Source organism: Sinohyriopsis cumingii, chromosome 7 (assembly GCF_028554795.1).
Source record: "Sinohyriopsis cumingii isolate HCF-2022 chromosome 7, ASM2855479v2, whole genome shotgun sequence".
In the NCBI taxonomy this organism is placed as follows: Eukaryota; Metazoa; Mollusca; class Bivalvia; order Unionida; family Unionidae; genus Sinohyriopsis; species Sinohyriopsis cumingii.
Genome location: NC_142967.1, coordinates 102,410,995 through 102,428,509, shown reverse-complemented (window position 1 = coordinate 102,428,509; position 17,515 = coordinate 102,410,995). Strand labels below are relative to the sequence as shown.

The 17,515-nt window shown below is 36.4% G+C and overlaps 1 protein-coding gene and 1 long non-coding RNA gene across 4 annotated transcripts in view; one reads left to right on the top strand and one right to left on the bottom strand.

The window, feature by feature from the left end:
* LOC149795836 (uncharacterized) overlaps nt 1-17,515 on the bottom strand; it is a 735,181-nt gene that overhangs the window by 537,192 nt on the left and 180,474 nt on the right. The gene's annotated exons all lie outside the window — the stretch shown is intronic.
* On the top strand, nt 7,450-11,266 carry LOC149795838 (uncharacterized). Of its 2 annotated transcripts, XM_089964144.1 has the most exons (4): nt 7,450-7,499; nt 7,894-8,102; nt 8,955-9,065; nt 9,792-11,266. In XM_089964144.1, the coding sequence occupies exons 1-4, from the start codon at nt 7,490-7,492 to the stop codon at nt 10,122-10,124; spliced, it is 663 nt and encodes a 220-aa protein (XP_089820270.1). In that variant the 5' UTR covers nt 7,450-7,489; the 3' UTR covers nt 10,125-11,266. The 2 variants fall into 2 exon arrangements, with proteins under 2 accessions (XP_089820270.1, XP_089820271.1); XM_089964145.1 differs by lacking the exon at nt 8,955-9,065.

Genomic DNA, 17,515 nt, shown 5'->3' with positions numbered 1-17,515 from the left:
TGAAAACGGTTTTCGGTTTACCTGAGGATATTTTCACAATTTCAGCGAACAAACAAATTCTGGGCTCAGAACATAACGGTACCAAAAATATATTGCCAAATATTGTCAGGATTACCTCAACGATTTAAATTAATTTAAGCAGTGACGCTATCAGTGTCAGTTATGAAAGCAGAGCTTTCGCAAGCATTGCCGCTTGTGGTTGTATATTGCTTAGGTTCGCGGCTTATTTATTATTGATTACTTCCTCAGAACATGTGAATCTTCCATGCCACAATCGCCGGTTAACGTATTTTTTGTTCTACTCTTGTGGACCGAGATAGACACATGCTAGACATCCGCAGGGAGACCTAGATATTACAACCGTCCTTATATATTGACCTGTTATTTAATACAATGATAGTTTTAAGTGAAAGTATGATAACCCATAGGTGCTTTTAACTGAAGAAAATCCATTTACGTCACATATTACCGAAACGTTCTTGATATTTGTTGTTCGAAGAGTGTTTATAGGAATGCCAAAAGTGCTTTCAACCCTGCCTTCCCGCGCTGCACCGATCGTTAAACAAGTAGCAATGCGAGTTACTGATAGAATCAAGGATCAGTTGTAAAAACAAAAATCTGGGAAAAGGGAGCAATTTAAACAATTCGAGATCGACAATAACGATTACTGACAACTGCATAAAATCAAAGGCGGTTACTCTTCCACAGAAAGCAAATATGACTTCCAATTCCTTCCTTGCGAACGTTTTAGCGTTGTTTAAAGCTATGGCTCATATGCTTCCAATACGGGTGTATATGGGGCAATCAAAAATCATCCGGAATGGATCCGAAAAATGCATTTCGGGGACATGTACCGTCTCGTGGATATATTGCTTCTCGTAAATTAATAAAGAAAAGGATGAGATCCTCGACTATCGAGTCGAAGCTAAACCTTGCCCTTCACGCGTCCATTGACCAATTCATTTTACCTACCATAACAAAGTCAGTCAAACATTTCTGAGGCGTCTTTATGTGAGATGAACGTCCGTCGATCATCCCCCACACGCGGGAGACTGGCATCACCAATGTGTATTTCACAACATGACCTAGAATTCATTAGGTCACATACGTGGTAACGCCTCAACAACAATTTTATGTTGACTCCTAGGGTTTCCACTGCCATTTTATATTACTAATTCTTTGATGCGGATTTGATCAGGTTTGTTATCAGTGCAGGTTTGATCGAGTTTACCAGCTGTACAGTTGATGACGTCGCCCCGACCGAGTTTGTGATTTACATGATCAAACTGGAAAACTTGAAAGGTCCAACGTGGACGTTAAGGATGGTCTTTTGAAGCTGCGATAAACCTGACATAAATCAATGTAATTCGTGGAATCAGATGCTCTGGGTGACTTTCGTCAAGAATCACCTTGATGTATGCGTAGTCTGTGGCGAAACACTACATGAATAGAAAGATTACATAGTTACCCTCACCAGCATGCGTAGTAACGTCGTCGGCATGGATCAATGAAATATTAGCCACAGATGGAATATTGCACCTCGATGGAGCAGACAAAGCCAAAACAAATGATCGACTTATCATCAACGATGTTCTACATATTTTCACCGACTTATCATCACATCTTCATGCTGAGCGGGTCTGGATCGTACGTATTTTGTTTATTCATTTTATGAATATTTTATTGCAGGTGGCGTGTAATACAACCATTGATCAGTGTTATACTGATTTATATACCATCTATAACACGTGGCACTAGAGGTGATACTATTAAAAGACCCTTATCGTATGACACATCAGTAAATGTAGTGGCTAGAGACGAAATTCAAATCGATAAATTCAACATTTATCCGGACAGGTACGTGACCGTATTTTGGCTTTGGTGTTTAAGATCAGATTTATCATCGTAGATATGTGATCGTTTCTGAACGCCTTCATAAGGTTGAAGAATTTGAAGACGAGGTGTTGGACCGGCTGACCAGTGATGCCAAAATCGTTGGTGATTTTGAGGGACTTGTCGACGAATATCTGTTTTAAAGTGCCACTAACAAACCTCTTATATACACTGAAATATTATCTTGCTAAAGTCCAAATAGAAATCGAAAGTTGGGGCCACCCTGGTGTACCAAAAAGCACTCAAAGCCACCCTGAAATCGTTGCATTAGTACGCGAAAACGCCCGCTAGGTAAATGCATCACCAGGCTAACAGCACTCAAGGATTGTTTCTTCGTGGATGTCCAGGATGAAATGTCATTCACCGACGAATCCACGCTGGTTGCTTCCCTGTTCATTAGGTTGCACCAACACTGACTCAACCAAGAAGAGAACAAATGCTAATGTTATTTAACAAGAACTTACCTGTCCGTGTAACAGTTTGTACAGGAAAACAAGAATGGTCGTTTCTGGCACATAGTAATGACGCAATCAATATCATTCTAAGTGATCTGGTTTTGTTGAAACTCCATGGCCCCATCCCAGCATATATGGCTATTTAGAGACCTCGAAGTGACACCCTGGTTTTAAGTGATCTGGTACTAGGCCACGCGAACGCGTAATCGCCGGAGACTTAATTATTCCCCATCTGTAAATGATTAGAACAGCTTGTGTTTGTTGCAACTGAGTAGGGCCATCCAGCATTATACTTCGCGATAATAGAACAACTAATACTAACCCTGAACATTACTAACCCCAAAATTAATCTCTGCGGAACAACAACTGCGAGATGAAATTACGAAAATGAACCGCACTACCAGTGAAATACCAACGTGTGGGCATTGTTGGGGATGATATTTGCGGATACACCTCCACGACAACTGTTGGCTCTAGTGTTGCTAGAATTATGTCCATAGCAACTATCATTGGCACATCAACTGGATGTTTGTGGGAGGTGTATCGATAACTACCGGTGCCGCAGGCGGTGATAGTAAAATAATCTCGGGGGAATTGAAATCACGATATTCGCATTATTAGTAACACGCTCTCGCCCATTCAGCTATGCGGCCGCTTGACAGATGTGATATTAGATAATGTATAAACGCCAGTATAGTCTGTTTACAGAGTGATTATATAGACTTTAGGACTGTCGTTTGTTATGACACAAATTATACTTACATAATAGACATGTTAACATCTAAAATCTTCCATCTGATCAGAGTTGTATATTTTTTGTGTACACACACACACGCACGCACGTACATACATACGTACGTACGTACATGCGTGCGTGTGTGCGTACGTAGTACATACATACGTACGTACGTATGTATGTGTGTGTGTTATAATGAGATTCACTATTCTATATTAGTGCGCCTTAGTTAATGAAATTCACAATTTCACTAAATAAAAAATGTTATTCAACTATGAGTTTATTTAGCTATTTATACTGTTGACTTTAAATATAAAGAGTGGCTATTTTTTTATTTTTTAAATTAGCGGATCATACAGTTTGCACAGTGGTTTGGGTTTTTTTTGGGGGGAGCGAGGGTGTCTTTTATTGTTCATACGTCGTTGATATAAAAATAAATAAACAGTCAATCCTTGAGTGTATAAATATAACAGTGTGCTGATTTGTATTGCATTATTATGATTAATGTCAGATAGCAGATACAGACGCTACTTTGTGCGTTCGCGGCCCACAATCAACAAGTTTTATAAATTTCTTATGAAATCTGTAAAAACGTATCACATAACAAAAAGTTGTTGTTGTTGTTGTAGAATTTAGCGCCAATTTTCAGCACACGATAGGCTATACATGGCGGACAGTATTAATGGTGGAGGAAGAACCCGGGAAAACCCCGGAAAGAACCACCGACCCACGAGAAGCTACTGGCAAGCTTTCTCACATACCCACATTGGCGAAATCTGAGACTCGAAACCACGCAGACAGAGGTGAGATGGCAATGACCCGTAACGGAGAGCGCTATAGAACACTCGGCCACTGTGTATTGATTTGGTACAAAGTATGCATGACTTAACAGTGTACTGATTTTGGTACAATTACGCATATTGTTACATTGTATTGGTTTGGTCCAATTATGCATGATTTTATATAGTCCGATAAATCAGCCCCCAAATTCTGTGCTGATACTGATGGATGATACGAGTGAGGAGCTGACTTATCGGCCAAGATTTTGTAGTGCGTTGACTTTTAATTTATTTGGTTTTTTTTTTTTGGGGGGGGGGGTCTTTGGTGTTTTACGGCACAACAACTCAATTGTTTTATTTAGTGCCGAGGCAATAGGAGTAAAGTGAGGTCACTAATTAAAGTCACTAATTAAACACAAAAATAACCAACCTCTGCTGCTCCAATATTAAGATTCGAACCCACACAATTGCTGTTGTGAATCAGGCTCGTTAACCACTTCTCCTAACGGTTTCATTTTAGGGTGTAAGAGTTCTGCATAAACTAAGCGCACAAGTAAGTATTACAACTACCAAAACTTTTGAAACGAGATTCGTATGCCATTTGGTATTAAGGTCATACATAGCTGTAACAACAACGTCCTCTTTCAACAACTGAGCTCACCACACCTCGATCAAGGAGAGACTCATTCATAAAGTAACAACGCCACATTAACAATTTAGATACAATACGAACCAAGCTATTAATAGGCACATCCTTAGGCGGCGAGTGAATCATGGGGTAATCGTGTAGAAATAGCAAAATAAACCTCTGATCACATTCGTTTCTTTTTCGGAAATTATATCGATTTCACAGATATAATAAAAAAAAAGATATAGGAATTAAATTCGGAATGCAATTTTCGACAGGCACATCAATTCATTTAGGAAATTCTTAATTTAATAAGTCACAATTTGCTAGCGCGATCGACTGGTACCTGCCTATATCTGTATGTTGTTTTTTTTTGTTTTTTTTTTGTGAGGGGGTGGCGAGATTTCTCCCTTATTTCTTAAAGTTATAACACTGTACACATTATCTTTGTTGATGCATTCTGGAACATATTTTAGGAAAAGAGGGTTGATGGGCTTAGACAAAGTTTTAGACCATGCCCCTTTTGTCTTTTAAATGAAAAAATAATTGGTGTTCTTTGTACAGGTCGCTTTTGGTCGGGGAGGCTGCAGAAAGCAAACGAAACAAGCAGCTTACATTAGATAAACTTTAATCTTTCTAAAGTACATGATAAAATGATAATAACTGATGAAAGTAAAAAAAAAAAAACTTATTCTAATGGAAATAACCAATAATAATCCTTGTTGAAATTTAGTTTGCATTCTATACCAGATTTATTAACAAACAAAAAATAGTTATGTTATTTTATTCTCCTGTGATCAGCCTTGCAATCTCTCTCTCTCTCTCTCTCTCTCTCTCTCTCTCACACACACACACACTCTCTCTCTCTCTCTCTCTCTCACACACATCTTGCACACAAATGTATATTGTTTATATAGACGCTATCGATAAAAACGTATAAGAGGTCTAAATTGTATGCGGCCCCATCATTTGTCTGACATTTGAGGATGAGATTTTTTAAGTATCATGAATAAATATTTCTTGTGCTTTGGGGGTTTGTAAGAAACGATATTTTTATCCACACGAAGTGATAACATTTTGAATGTTTTGATCAGTTCATACAATGACGAAGTCCATGCGCAATGACAATCATATGAGCATTTCTCCAACATTTTTTTCACTTGCGTACTTCATATATATATATATATATATATATATATATATATATATATATATATATATATATATATATATATATATATATATATATATATTGCACATTTTCTCTGTCCATACTTGAATGAACGTGAAAAAATAAATGAACAGCCCTTAATTACACCTATTCTTTTACACCGTACCCTAGGTAATCAGTAAATTGTATCATTGCATTTTTTGTTATAGACACATAATATGGCATTTCATTTAGAGTACACAGTCATATTTCATACATAAATATAGACAGCATGGGCGCCCGCACGTTGGGGCCAGGGGTGGGGGCGCTTTCCCCTTAATATGTTTTCGTATACATCGGAAAAATCTCCTCCTGCCAAAAAACTTTTAATTTGGTTTTTGCCGCTCCATTTCCATTGCAAACTAATATTTCCTCGCTAAGCAGAAGAAACAGCCTGCCTCTTCATGTGAGAAACCTGTGAACTAAGTTTTTCATTACATTTCTTGTGCTCGCATTTCTACCTAAACATAACAAATCGAGCGTGTGAAAATGCTTTGACCTAACAAAGGATTTCGAGTCCAGAACGTCACATAATACTGCACTGCTGCACTGTTATCAACACATGTTTCAAAGTGGTGTGAATTTCTCCTCATTAAATTGTTATATGTTGTCTCGTATAACACAGGACTCCCACAGAGGACTATTTCGACATCATATATATAGGGCAACTCCCACTCGGGCAATCAGAAAAAAAAATGTCAAATTATTTGTTGATGATATAATTGAATGAATTATATATGACCGTTTTGTTCTGCATGTAAGAGTATTTTGATTTTAAATTATGGCAACACTGGTACTTTCCCACCTTTTTGGCTTTTAGTGTTGTTTTTAGTTTTACTTTAGTTTTATAGTTTTAAATTATGTAGGAAGGGGCGGGGCACCAAAATATTTTCACTGCTTTGGGCCCTGGAAGGCATACATCCGGATATATATATATATATATATATATATATATATATATATATATATATATATATATATATATATATATATATATATATATATACCATTAAACGTAAGCTACGACGATCGAAAATATACAACTGCATGGAAATCACATTATTAAAAGGAAGTAAAAGTGTTGTTTGAGATTTTCAGATCAGATATGTTTGTCATTATGGATGACAATCTTTAGTGCATGTATGTTGGGACAAGAAGATGCTGGTAATCCAGGTTTCATGTATCCTTCCCTAAATTTTCACTTGCTACACTCCTAGAATTTCTCATTAAATATCAAAATTTAAAGTCTAGTATGATATTAAACATCACTAAAATTAACGGTAAAACCCTAGTAAAACCCTTCCTCGAACGAAGAAGCTAATCCAAATAACGGTATGTGCGATAGATGGTTAAAAAAAATTAAAAATGCAAAATATTAGAAACTAGAGAAGTAAAAAGGGTTCTAATCAGATAAGCACATTATTACACGGTTGAATACCATGAATCAAAACAACTTTATTTGTCCCGTATTTAGGTATAGTGTTAATTATAGGATTCTAATGACATTTCTAATTAACCTAATTGGTGTCCTCTGACATATGCTATAATATGCCTCCTTGCAGTAAATTCAAAAAGGTTTCTTGAACTCCATTTGAACGTTTACTTATTGTGAGTGAATCACATGTGGGAAATATTCCCTTTCCACGTATTAGGAAAGTCCCGGTCTATTTTTGAACTAGCTCTTTCCGTGTGCGGAGCATTAATAGCCGTTCAAAATTAAAATAAGCCCATTTTCAGCTGAACCGGGATAAAACGAACAAAGTAAACCTAAAAGACAAACTCTTCGTTATGCCATCAGGTTGGGAAAAAATCTGCCACGAATTATTTATTTATTTTTTTAGTTTTCACTTATATAACTTCGATCATGTATGATTTCACTGACTCTTCCTAAAAGTGAACCATGACATTTTTCTAGCCAGCATCTAGCAATAGTTCGAAGTATAAAAAGAAGCTAACGGTAATGATTATATGAATGCATTTTTCATAGATAATTCAGATCTTTAGTCGTTTGAAGAAAGACAAGTACAAACCAACCACCATCACACGATGTAACTAATTATATCAACTATTTCGCTTTATTGATCTCTATTTACAACTAAAGTACATGTACAGTTGAAGGTGTCAGTAAACAAACATTTCCACCTTCTACCTATATGACCCACACATTTTACAGCATTAAACATCTCTTTCAGATACGTTATACAGATGGGTTCTCGTCGGACTTCTGATCACCTTAAAGTTATTTGATTCCTTTAGCGCTCCAATTAGTACCATCGTGACCCCATGTAGTGGCCCCATGACAGTTACGGAAGTAAACAGAACAACGAGCAAAGAAACGATTTCGCAGCTACATATACTATTGAATGAGGCAAAATCTCTAGCAGAAACATCAAAATTTGAGGTAAATCAATTCATGTATTATGAAGTTTTTAGGACAAGCGTTGAATATACTACTACAAATCGCGTTATTGAATCATGTGTGACTTTCCATCACAACTGGACTTTAGAGTCCCCCTGGAGGCACACGTGAGTACTGTTTCATTAACCTATATTTATTTGTCATATCTAGTTTTCATCTCTATCGAAAACAGAGCTAGTGGCTAACAGTCGATCAAATCTGGCGACTATTATTACCGTCTGTACTCTCTTATAAGTGGGGTCCAACTGCAAATAACACAGACCAGGATCTACCGTCGCATACTGAGCCGGCAGATCAGGGTCGATTATGTTTGTTCTACTGATTACTCCTAACGGATTGCAAACACTCAGATCTGACGGCACAGCTGGGCTTGTGCAATTTTCAGTAGACTATTTTAAACGAGTGTAGATTGTAGATAAATCACAAGAATAATACAAAGGAGGACGTTGAATGTAATTTAATTTCTCAACTATATATTCTTAATAAAGGAAAATCGTTCATACTTACCAGGTGTGTGTTAATACGTCAGCAATTTAGCGAGTTAGATATGCATCACGCAGCGTCTGCCAATACACGGTACACATATCAAAAGAACACAACGTCTGTAAAAAAAAAAGAAATCTACTTTTCATTTTTAAAAAGTTTTTTTTTTGTATTTTTACACACACCTCAAACTGCTTTCCAAATGATGTGTCTTAGCATGATATAAGAATCTCAAAATGAATATTATTTTTGTAAACTATATTGCAAGTATACATTGTGACCTATTTTCACATAGCTGAATTTCTCTTATGCTTGGATCATTTGAAACGATTTTCGTCACATTATTTACAGATTGTTAAATCTATAGATAATTCAGACATGGTCACATTTTTGGACAACTTCAAGTTTCTCCAGACAATCAACGCTGATGAAATAAAAGAGGACGTTGATATAAAAACAGATGTAAGTAGTTACGTAATTTCACACACACACACACACACACACACTATATATATATATATATATATATATATATATATATATATATATATATATATATATATATATATATATATAGACATACCTCCTTTTAAAATATTTCGTTATCAGGATGTCTTGGACATACTCTAGTGTATTTTTAAGTACATGTATTTAAATGGTCTATTTTTAAGAATGTGTCATTCTGTTTCAATTTAGTATGTGACATAGTTATGTACTTAACTGTTCGCATTATTATCGTGCTTTACGCGTTTTAGTTTTATAAATACAATGTTATGGATGACAAAATCACACGTTATTCGTAAATTTAAAATCTAACAATTTAAACGTATTTGAAAATGAAATTATTTTCAATAAATATTACTAGTTTCAACAAAATGGGTATGCTGCAGACAATTATGATGTGATCTTCATCCGGCGGAGACCTTTTATTGTTTCATTCTTACTATGTTCATGATTTCCTCTTTTGATGTCAAGAGAGGAATATAAATCCTAATATATTTACATATTTTGAAAAGACAGATGTAGTTCTATGTTTTTATCGTATGGGTGTGCTTTGCAACTAAGTTAATACAATATTACAGTATCACCCACCCCCAACCACAAGGGAAAAAATAACAAATAAATCAATAAATAAAAACAATTCTGGCGTTTATGCACAGCTTATACATCTGCCGTCTTTCTTTGCAGCTTGGAAAACTTTTCAAGAGCAACTTTGGAAATTTCTCTGAGCTAGCCATCTACATTGATTTAGCCGCGAGTGATGCAGACGCCAACCATGTCAGCAACGTGAAGGCCGTTTTAAACAAGTTGTGGAGCATTTTGTGTGAACTACAAATTGGAACATTGAGTCAGGGAGAATCTATCACTCATTATTTGGATACTTCGATAATCAATGACCAAATTCTCTTAGTTTCTTCTTCAGAGGAAATATTGTTTCGTAATTATATTATTTTTCGGGATGTTCAGGAAATCCTAGAACAATTTATTATTTTATATAAGCATATCAGTGTTGCAATTTAGGCGGGTATTTTGTGGAAATAACAGATCAAAGTTTATATTTTACGGGTAATTATCTCCGGTCCTACTTGGAACCTGGGTTAAAGGTCCTACCTCGAATAGGCCATGAAAGATCAGTATTCATATTTGTATCATATAATATTGTCTCTTTCTTTAAATCAGTGCAATACAAAATATATTTTTATATTGCTGGACATGTGGATTATGTTATGCGCGTCATTATTGAATGGCGTGTACACTGCGCCAGTAGAAGTATACTTTTTATAGATTGTATTTAATTGTTTTATATTTACTTTAATTATGTTTTGTTTTATTTATTTTTAATTCATTCCAAAACATTTATCTCATTATACCGTCCTGAATATATTCCCGGTTAATTTGTTTCACAATTTAGCGATGGCCTTCGTCTTGCCACAGACTTATTTATATATTTGGGGTAGTGGATTGGTTGGGTTTTGGGGGTTGAGTGTTTGAGGCTGTTATATTTTTGGTGTGAATGTAGTCATTTGATCTTTTTGTTCTCGATTTGTATGTATCAGAATTTAGATAATTCTACTTTTAAGAGACATGACTTTCGAATAGTTGCATGTTGAAAAAGAAAATGCATTTTAAGGCATGTCGTTCATGTTTGAACTTCAGGAGAAAGACTTAAACGTTAGGCATTTTTCTTTAGATATGTGTAGTTGGGAGACCTACTTGTTGTCAAAGCATGAGTGAAATTTACGTGTGTGTGTGTGTGTGTGTTTAAACGTAGCTTCAACAATTTTGTAATCATATCGATACGATGTCTGCAGTGTGACAGTTTATAGTGATGTCTAGCACTGGAGCATTATGCAGCAGACATATAGCATCATGTCCCACCCAACATTATCCTGAGACCAGGCCAACGAGTCCTAACACTAACCTATTAATGCTGAGCACCACGCGAGGCAGCTTCTAGTACCATTTTTATAATGGTACTTGGTATGACTCAGTCGTGGTTTGAACCAACGACCTGCCGCATCCGAGGCGGGCGCTCTAACCACTCGGCCACGAAGCGGTCCCTTACATGATGAAAATGAGATTAGTAATACTAATTATTTAATAATTAAGGCTAATACTATAATAATATTCTTTATCCTTGAATATGTGAGTGTGCACGTTAGATCCGCTGTTTTAGAATCTTATCTGTGATAATTGTTATTTACATTTTTTCAAATAAAATGTGTTTATTGATACAACTTTGTTATTTGTTCATATACATAAAACTGTAGTTGAATTCAACTTAGAGCTACAACATTATTGGCATTGGTACACGTAAAGCAAACGCCTGCTGTAGGATAAAGTTTGTACTAGAAAATATAGTAGCGTAGATACTCATTTACAAGATGAGTCCAACTGCAAACTGCACAGACCCAGATCTGCTGACGGCATATGTAGGTCTGTGTAGATTGTTAGGAGTAATTAGTATAACAAACAAGATAGACCCTGATCTGCATGCATATTATGCAGTGGCAGATCAGGATTTTTATTGTTGTTGTTGTTTGTACTTTGAATAGACTTGCAAGCAACTATATACTGTATTTAAAATGTCCTATTCAGAGCAAATGGATTTCGCACTCATTACTCTTCAGGGCTAATTAGGAAGGGGAAAACTTGGCAGATTGGGTGTTGTATCGTGTATAATCGCTATTAAGTCAAGTCGAACTGCAAGAAACAAAGATCTCGATCTGTAATAGCATAGTGCAACTGCAGACCAGGGTCTATATTGTTTGTTCTACTGATTATTCCTAACTGTTACGTATATCTGAATTAATTAATATTTATTTTAATTTAATTGTTTGTTTGTCAGTTTTAATTTTTTTATTCTATTACATCCTATTATAATATAATAATCTTGTTTACGTGATTTGGAAATTTTTCCAGAAAATCTCTTTGACCTGACACTAACTGTAAACACTTAAGGCTGACCTAGTTCCTGACTTTAATTCAAAGTTAGATATGGTCACGTAAACAAATCCTTTTTAAAACATTTTATTGTGGAAATAATAAGAATGAGATTGGGACTGTATTGGATACTTGACCCTAGACTTGTAAATAGTTTTCGTGAAGTAAACAACTTTTTTGATTTTATTCTTAGAGTAAAATGATTGGTTTTTGTCAGAGTCATGTTAGGAGCACGTGATGTAAACATGATCACGTGACCCTCATACGGGCACATATTCTGCGTTTCAAATTACTGTATAACCATTGCTTTAGAGAAATAATCTCAGTTGAGCTTAAAAACATTTGATGTCATGGCGTTTCCTTCTGTTGTAGCCAGTTTTCGAGTTATATGTTAATTTTTCTTCAGATTATATGGATTCTAACAGATTAATTCATTTCTCTGGAAATATTTGAGAGCTCATACAGAATTCATGAACAAAGACATTTGTTTTAAAAATAATTATTCAGATTTCCAACACCGGAATGTTATTTCTTGTGTTTCTATAAGGAACTGTAGACAACAGCACTGTACAGGATACAGCATACGTCATCGCCTTCCATCTTGGATTCTTCGTCGGGACTTGAACTTGAATTCATTAGAAAATTTCATTATTAGGACTTCTAAAATTTTATTCCTGGATTATTTTTGGATTATTTCTAGATTTGATTCTTAAAATGTCACTTCATATTATTTCTTTTTACAGTGGGTTATTTTTCTCCAGGGAATTCAATTATTTGCTAAATTTTTCAAAGCTTGTTGTTTTCATTCTTTCTTTCGTTACTGTTTATTCGAGTCTATACACGTAACATAAGACTAACCAACTGAACAGACCCAGATGCGATGGCAGATCTGGGTCTGTACAGTTTGCGTTTCGACTCGACTTAAAAGCAAGTATAACGGTATTTGTATAAATTAGTGCCGTTACCTATTTTATCAACACATTTAGTGCTCTGCTCAAAAAGTATTATATAAGCCTCCATTAGTCCCAAATGGGAAATATTATGTGTGGCTTATGTCAAATCGATCATCAGATTTTCCATTCCTTGTCATGATTTGATAAACTTGCGAATATGCTTCGTGCTCTTAAAATAAAGCCTTGACACACATTTAAAGCCTTACATAACTTACGTCATAAAATCGAATGCAATTTAAGCTTTTTGCTATTATTCCATACAGCCACGTCGTCTTTCATGACTACAATGAGTACAATAAAATATGAACAGAAAATAGCAGAGCACTTGTTCTCTCGTTCTCTCTTCAAGCGGAATCCGTGATGAAGATGCGCATTTTTGAGACGAGTGAAACTTTGTAACTTGTATTTTTCTGCATCATGTCTCGGTTCGTAAAGCATATAATGGCCACTTGAAGGCTGGTAAAACTCGCATTCTGAAACAAAGTTCACAATAATATATTACCCTGGTGTTTAGATACAAAAACTGAGAACATGTTCTTGGCAAATGTGTTTCGAATATATATCTCTAGAGTCGTAGAGGTGGCTTGGGGGTTGGAGGGATTATTATTGTCTATGAATGCAACAGCACACGGTACCGAACACGATCTTCCCCTCCGATGAGTTCAAGGACGCGTCATGCCCTTGCCACAGGAGTCTGACGTTTTATCAATAAAGTACGGCGAAATCTCTGACAACATGAAATCACCTTATCGGTAATAGAAATGAACACAAGGAGTGCAAGCGTGACCACAAACCTCTTCTCGATTCGACTTTTCTCATGCGTCTTTTATCGCTTCAGAATCTCAAGAAGACTGAAACTAGTCTAGTACTGGGGCATCATGCTGCAGACATGTAGCATGATATCCAACCCAGTCACATTATCCTGACACCAGGCCGACCAGTCCTAACACTAACCTCTTAATACTGAGCGCCAAGCGAGGCAGCTGTTAGTACTATTTTTGTAAGTCTTTGAAAGGACTCGGCCGTGTATCGAACCCACGACTTCCAGCATCAAAGGCTGACCCTCTAACCACTAGGCAACCGGAGCGGTTATAGATTAGGTAACCGACCTTGCTGTTTTTAGAGACCACGTTCTGTGAATCTCCCCGAACTTTGGCGAAATAGCTTGCATGTGTAGCCATATCAAATATATTTATAAAGTATTTTTCTCTCTGAAATAGATACAACTCCTTACCGCAAATAGTCAAGATCCTTTAATGATTTTTTCTATCTTACCACATCAAACCCACTGCTATAAAGAATTCCAGTCCTACTGACGAACTGCGTGAATATCTAGCCTCCCTCGGGTTTACCGTACTTAAACAAATTTCTTGCGGAACCCTTTCTCTGTTCATTGGTATCTCTTAAGGAGTGTCTCTCTTAGTGCGTCATAATTGATAGCGTCGTGCGCGGGGAGAGGAACATATACACCCAGAGCTTTACCCTTCAGGAATGCGGGGACATCGAGTGATAAATTATCCGTTCTCCATATCTGGACCATGGCGTATCTTTCAAACCTATGTAAATACCTATCTATGTTTTCCTTATCGTCTTAAAAGGGGGTTAATATGGTGACTCTAAACTTGATCGAGTTGAGTCTTGCCGTTCCTCCCTGTTAGCTTGTGAGAATTCCAATTTTCTTTTATGTTCCCTATCACATTCCTCTCTTCTAACTCTATGGCTTCTAATTTTGCTTGGTTTTCCCTCAAACTTTTCCCTTTCTGTTTTTCTGCCCCATCCTTTCCTTCTCTGCCTTCTATTCTAATTATATATTTAATTCAAACTTCCTTCATTCCATTTCAGCCTTCTGCTCTTTCTCTAATTTCTCTCATTCGCTCTCTCTCTCCTTTAATATATGTTCCCTTACCCAAGTTTGCTTTAACAGTTTTGATTTTTCAACGTCCTTATCGTTTCTCTATCGAAACGTATGTATGAAGGTTGTCCGAATGTTGCAAAACTAGTAATCAGTAATCGATAACAAGTCCTATATGACTAATTAACACTGCAGTTATATTGCATAATGACTCGAACTCCTATCCGAGTTTCTCTACTCACGTTTTTGGCAAGAGTACTAACATTTTTCACAGCATCTATTAAAATGCCAAGAACCTCTAGGTGATGTTTTACAGTATATACTAATCACCTGCTGGAAGATAAGAATTCAAAAGCGGAAACTGATTCTACATTATATTTCACATTTCTTTATACAGTTCTTCTGATTGTTTCCAGGTACGAATGAATAGTCTTGCCAGCAATCTCAAGACAGGTTCAATTCCATTTGGTAGGCATGTACATTGGAACATCTTTCACCTCCATTCCATCTTTAAAAATAAATAGCACGCTTCTTAGTTATCGATATGTGCATCACAAATCTTCATGCATTGAAACCCTTTAGGGTAAAGCATTACCATCAGTTTCTACAGTGCCCATATTAAAATGGTGGTTTTCAATGCGTTCAGTAAAACTTATGTACAACGCTAAAGTTACCATTAGATTTAGGTCTGATAATATTTGTGAAATAATTTGTCCCTCTCTTGATTCAGATTGTTAGATAGCTCCTGCTGAAAACAAATCGTATTTTTCGTTGTTCATTACGGCCATTTCATGCGCATTTCAATGTTTGACAAATCATCCAGTGTGTGTATAAAATATAGTGTTTTACTTAAAATGGTTTCCTGGAAATAATTCTTCTCCTGTCCTCTGTTTCGTTGTTTGGCTTCATTTGTAAGCTATTGTAATAAAGTTTGCTAGAAATCAAGATGGGCTCATTCCTTGGCCAACCTAAATCTGTTATTTGTTTTATTTTAAAGAAAAAATTATATCTTGCAACTCCATTGAGAAATATATTGTCAATCATGTCTCTAAAGTCACTGTTTATCTAGAAATGGACTACATATTGTTTCTTTAATGTATGCGAATAATCAGAAACGACTGATTTCCACTTTTCGTCCCGGCTGAGTCATACCAAAGACTTACAAAAATGTTACTAACAGCTGCCTCGCTTGGCGCTTAGCATCAAGAGGTTAGTGTTAGGACTGGTCAGCTTGGTGTCAGGATAATGTGACTGGGTGGGACATCATGCTACATGTCTGCGGAATGACGCCCCAGTGCTGGACATCACTATGAAACTGCCAGATTGCAGACATCGTAGCGATATGACTGAAAAACTGTTAAAGCTACGTTAAAAATCCTAATCACACACACACACACACATTTATTTGTCTATCTATTTATTTATTTCATCGAATATACTTCATCATCCGTCAAAATTTAATAATAAAACAGACACAGTTACATCTTACTTTCATCGTGTTGAATACATGAAGAAAATGTTGAGGAAAGTTGGTGGGGATACAATGGAAGTTCTGTATATTTTTTCAAGCTATCTGCTAGTATTGAAGTTCTTCACTTGTGTGAATATTGTGTCGGCTTTAAACATGACTGACATTGACAAGAATGCTGTGTGAAAATTGTGTCGGCTTTAAAAGTGACTGACATTGACAAGCATGTTGTGTGAAAATTGTGTCGGCTTTAAAAGTGACTGACATTGACATGCATGTTGTGTGAATATTGTGTCGGCTTTAAAAGTGACTGACATTGACAAGCATGCTGTGACCGAGCATGATCAAACATTAGCTGAATGCTAAACATTAAACACGGAAAATCAAAGTCAACTAATTATGTGTGTTAAAACAACTTCCCGATCATGATGTTGTAGTGTGACTATTTATCTGCTTCATTAGTCCTCGGTCCGACTTACACTGTACACTTCCAATGTACGTTTCTCTGAGATCTATCCCAACAAGAGTTACAAAATTACCAGCGTGGACTGATAAGGTCACAAACCTATTTTGCTACACTTCATTTTGCAAAGGTATCTGCCGAGACATGTGTCGTGACACTGTCCAGTCAGGTCTATTTTTGACCTGAAACACTGGGGAAATTATGGAGAAAAAAACCACTGAGTGTGTGTGCTGGTAGAGGTCACGATTACTAACGCTTACGGATTGGCAGACTATGGGCTAACTTCCCTAGAGAAACGACTTTTGTCACAAGTATGATATGTATATAATAGCCTTTGCACAGTTTTTTGTAGCAAGCTGACAACAGAAATATTCAACAAGCAATGCGAGTCGAATCAGTTGTAGTTGTAGTTCTTGTAGGGTTTAACGTCATTTTTCAGCACACGATAGGCTATACATGGCGGCCAGTATGAATGGTGGAGGAAGAACCCGGGAAAACCCCGGAAAGAACCACCGACCCACGAGAAGCTACTGGCAAGCTTTCTCACATACCCACATTGGCTGAATCCGAGACTCGAACCCACGCAGACAGAGGTGAGATGGCAGTGATCCGTAACGGAGATCGCTTTAGACCACTTGGCCACTCGGGGCCCCAGTCTAATCAGTAGAATTGATCTTTAAAATATCAAACTTGAATTATGTTACACAATACGAATCACATACAGAACTCAAT

Bases quoted from the DNA above. Each gene is read 5' to 3' on its own strand.
- LOC149795838 (XM_089964144.1), top strand. The intron at 8,103-8,954 runs GTAAATCAATTC...CATTATTTACAG, and splicing joins CAGAAACATCAAAATTTGAG to ATTGTTAAATCTATAGATAA. The intron at 9,066-9,791 runs GTAAGTAGTTAC...CTTTCTTTGCAG, and splicing joins ACGTTGATATAAAAACAGAT to CTTGGAAAACTTTTCAAGAG.